Genomic DNA, 4,616 nt, shown 5'->3' with positions numbered 1-4,616 from the left:
ATTTATTAATAAATCAAAAGAATTATCTTTCTGATTAAAATTTCACTTGTCTCAACTCTCTGAACTATTTAGAATTTTATTTTATTTTATTGTTTACTTACTGTTCTAATTTGTGAGAGTCCTTTTTATTTAATTCAAAATATTTTAACATTTTCTTGTACGTGTTTTGGGGGTACACTATGTTGTTTCAATACATGCATATACTGCACAATTTTATAGTGTTCTGTTATATCTGAAACATTTATTATTTTCAAAGGAATGCTATTTTATATTTCAGGAATATACAATAGATGTTTTCTTTCGACAAAAGTGGAAAGATGAACGTTTAAAATTTAAAGGTCCTATGAATATCCTTCGACTTAACAATTTAATGGCTAGCAAAATCTGGACTCCAGATACCTTCTTTCATAATGGGAAAAAGTCAGTAGCTCATAATATGACAATGCCAAATAAGCTACTTCGAATCCAGGATGATGGGACTCTGCTGTATACAATGAGGTATGTTTTTAGGTTTGATATGCCACATTTAAATACTGGGAAATCCATGTATTAAACAACAAGCCAACTTAGTTGTCAAGTATTAGCACAAGTTGAACATTTTTCTAACAGATTGTTGAAATACCCATGACATGCTTTGTAAATAGATAGATATTAGAATAAAAAGATTAGATGGCATTTACGAATTTGATTCACAGCATACTAAAATTTAAGAATTACCTCAATTATTAAGAATTGATTTTTTTGCTTATTTATTCTTAATACTACATTTTAATTAAGTACAATTTTAACACAATGACTTTAATTTTCTTTATACCAGCATGTAATTTCATTTTTAATATGCCATTGGACATCCCATCATAATTTTAAGTGATTTTTAAGCAAGGTTTTACTTAATTTAATATTTTACTTAATTTAATAATTTAATATTCCTTATGAAGTTATTCTACAAAAAAAATTAAATTCAGAGAGGTTTTATTTGATAAGGCTTACAAGTAAGTTGTATGTGATAAATATATGCATTAGATTGAACCGTAGGAAATTACCATCTTGTAAAAGTGTCACATAGCATCAATTTTATATGATTAAAACATTAATAAAGTCATTGAAAGAAATAAACAGTTGTTGATCCTAACAACTATTCCACTTGAAATATCCTCATGTATTAATATTTTAAAATAAGTTACTTATGCTATGTAAGAAAGAAAAAAATCATAAATCTAATAAAATGATGTAGAATTGAAAGTTAAATTGTTTAATAAAGGATTTAAAGTTTGGGCAAATGTCATCAGCATTATAGATAGACAGACATTGTATTCTAGGGTTTCTCCCCAAGGCTCTGGGGGGTGTTCTGTGGGGAGGGATTTAGAGCTCTCTGTGGAGAGGACAGCACTGTCCCTTAGTCACCAAGTAAGCTGTGGCGTGCAGTGCTGTGGTTATGGTCAGCATCATAAAATGTTTGTTCTATAAGTTGTTTGGTGTTACATATCTTGAGCAAAATTCATAGTTATTGGAATATTGTCAGGATTTATCACAAAAACCTTCAAAGAAACTGTAGTCAGCCGCAGTATGATTCATCTTAGATACATAGGTATTCCTGCTCTGATACTATTTATGTGTTTCTGTAATAGCTTGCCTTTTATAACGTCTGCCAGGGTCTATGGGGACTCTAGGGTTATGGCAAACCACTGAAAATTTATGTTGCTTTTTAACCCGAGCTGCACAGACAAGAATTAGTGTCTGAACTGAGAACTTGTGCTTCTTGGGCAGGCAGCTGAGTGTGGCTGGGGGCTGCCACAGCAGATATGCAGTGTGCAGAGCCAAAAGCCTTTGCTCAGCTGGCTGGCATGAACTTGAGCAAGGCAGGCGGCCCTCGAGAGAGCAGGGGGTCATGGAGCCCTGGAGTGGGGCTGCTGTTAGCGGGAGGTGGCAGGCCTGTGCACTGTATTGACAGTGATCCCTGAGTAAAAGGTACAAGTTTTAGCTATTTTTAAAATATGTCCGGAAATGCTCCCGTGGCCACGGTAGCCCCTAATCTAGGGCTTTTCCCTTTGCTTCTGAAGACCCTACTTCTCTACACACTGCTCTGGCTACCCTGCCCAGGGAAACTGTGGACCAAAGTGACCTCCAGCTAGGTATACCTTATAAGTAGTCGTCCACAGTAGCTCCAGGGAGGTGGTGTGGCCTCGCTGGCCATGGGGACACATGCTGTTGGCACTCAGAAAAAGGAAGGGATGGAAAATTTGGGGTTGACTAGGAAATGAATGAGGAAAAAGTAAGAGGTAGAAATAGGAATGAAATTAAACTGTGTAACTAAAAACTTAGAACTATGTAAATATTAATTTCCATTACTCACTGTTAACCAGCTGGCTAAAGTAGTGGAGATTCACGTTCGTGAGTGTCTATTATTAGCAGGGCACTGTGTTAGACATTTCACTTTTAGTATTCTCATTTAATTAGTTTATTTTTATTTTTTTAATTAAAAAACACGTAAGTGAACTCACCACATAGAATTAATAACGTGCTAACCTTTTTCTTTTTTGCCTTACATATTTCTATAGTAGAAACAATATGACAAATAAATTTGAAATCTTGGGATCCCCTCCTGAGTCACGTTCCTCTTTCTTCTTAGAGACAGCAGCTATCATGACTTTTCTGTGTATCCTTCTACATATTTTTATACTTATAATACATACGTATTCATAAACAATATTGTATTGGTTTCTGGTTTTTTTTTTTTTAAATTATGTTATAGGTGTCATCCCTTATATATCCTGTTTATCTCCACTTTTTTTGAGATCTCTCCATCTGACACACATAGATCTGGTTCATTCACTTGAAGTGCTGTATAGTGTTCTATTGTTTGAACATCCCCCCATTTACCCATCCTCCTGATTTATGCTGGGTCCAGTTTTCTGCTCTTAACAAGATGTTAAGATGTATATCCTTGTTTAAGACTCCTGGTGCATGTGATAGTTTATGGCCATGTACGTAGGATTTCTGGGTTATAGGCCACGCACACTCTCAACTTCATTTATCACATTTAATTCTCACAAATGTTCACTGGGGCAGGTGGCATGATCTCCATTTTACACATGAGAATACTGAGGTGTTGAAATGCTGTGAAACTTGACCAAGAGACTCAGAACTCAAATCCAGATTGAATTCCATCTATTTAAATCTAGAGCCCTGATACCTGGCATTCCACATAAATCCTCAGCTTTTAACCTTTGTGATCATTAGAACAGTTGCAGCTAACTAGCAATACACATGACTTCAAAGCAGAGAATCAAAGCAGGTAATGAAGAGGAGGGTCATATGAGAAAGAAGAAGGATGCACAGTGGTCGTGCTCTCTTTATTGTGGTTGTCAAAGGTTCAAGTTTTGGAGTAGAACATGCTCCGTGAAGTGATGGGTCTGAGGTTTCCATACACGTGAGATTACTTCTTTATGATAGAAGACTTTTTGTTTTATGTTGCTTAAAGAGCGTACAGTAAGTGCATCATACAGGCCTATTTTGATTATAAAAGATGTTATGGTGAGTATGGTAGAGTCTATTTTACCTTTCAAAGTGTGTAGACTGTTTTCTCTCAGTGAAGAATGTGGATCTTTTTTCCATGACACTTTATTCATGGTTAAACCTCATATCATTTGGACTTCATTTTTGCTTTTGTTCTTTCAATTTCTAGGTATAAAATCTGGTGTATTAATTGTGAAAATTCTAGAGCTCTATGAGGAATGCACCATGCAAATTGCCATGTGTGAGCAGTTGGTGGGGCCACCAGCCACCAGCTCTTCCCACGGTGTGGCCCCTGGACCTGGAGCCAGCCTGCAGGTTCTCTTCACCAAGGAGACTGCAGGCTGCCTCAGGGGGCGTCCCTTGGACATCATCCACATCTTCCCTCCCTGGTGAGTGTGAAGAACTGAATCCTGCAGGCACCAACTGTGAGTCTGTCTTATAAGAAAAGACATTTTTATCAGGAACATTTTTGTCACTTTGAGAAATGCCAGGGGAAGAAAGCCAGGATTTGACATAGGTTTTGTGTAACAGAAGCACTGTATTGTCTCTGATGGTTTGTTTATACTTCTGGCAGCAGATTTTTGATAATTTGTGGGGAGAGGGTTGGGGAAACAACCATGTTAAGATTCTTGACCAAGTGGTGTGTTAGAAGATCTGGCTGTTTTTGTTTTTATCCTTCTTAGAAAAATAATTTTATGGGGGCACTATGTGACAGTAGGAGAATACACATTAATTTAATATTTCTTTGCTAGTTACTTGAGGGGGAGGATAAAAAGCATGAATTAAGACATATGGTTTGAACCCCAGGAACATATGTGGTTGTTACTGGATCAGAAATTATTTTCAAGGATACTGTGTTTGCTGTCTTTTGCATGGAATATTAGTTTTTACTATGAAAATAAAATCTTACTTCTTTTGAGGGAACATGTGAACAGCCTGTTTTAAGAGCTAATTATTAATTTTTTGGCAATTTAAGAAAGTTTTAGTCATCTGTGAAATTCTTAGATTCACAGATTTGGAATCGACTGAACGTCTTTAAATTAGACTTTTCTCCCGCAGGAGGGATCTTTTTATTGCATGCAGAACAAATGATCAGCACT

At 36.2% G+C, this 4,616-nt stretch overlaps 1 protein-coding gene across 1 annotated transcript in view; it reads left to right on the top strand.

The window, feature by feature from the left end:
* The window catches only part of LOC103597156 (DNA repair-scaffolding protein-like), a 138,187-nt gene extending 134,278 nt beyond the window's left edge, over nt 1-3,909 (top strand). The window contains exon 8 of the mRNA XM_008580954.1: nt 3,686-3,909. Within this exon, the coding sequence (XP_008579176.1) occupies nt 3,686-3,909 (224 nt within the window). The remainder of the gene's footprint in view (nt 1-3,685) is intronic.
* Nucleotides 3,910-4,616: the final 707 nt, after the last annotated feature.

The sequence above is a fragment of the Galeopterus variegatus genome, unplaced genomic scaffold, assembly GCF_000696425.1.
Source record: "Galeopterus variegatus unplaced genomic scaffold, G_variegatus-3.0.2 Scaffold2221, whole genome shotgun sequence".
NCBI lineage: Eukaryota > Metazoa > Chordata > Mammalia > Dermoptera > Cynocephalidae > Galeopterus > Galeopterus variegatus.
The sequence above is the reverse complement of the archived record's forward strand: the minus strand, read 5'-3'. Positions and strand labels throughout refer to the sequence as shown.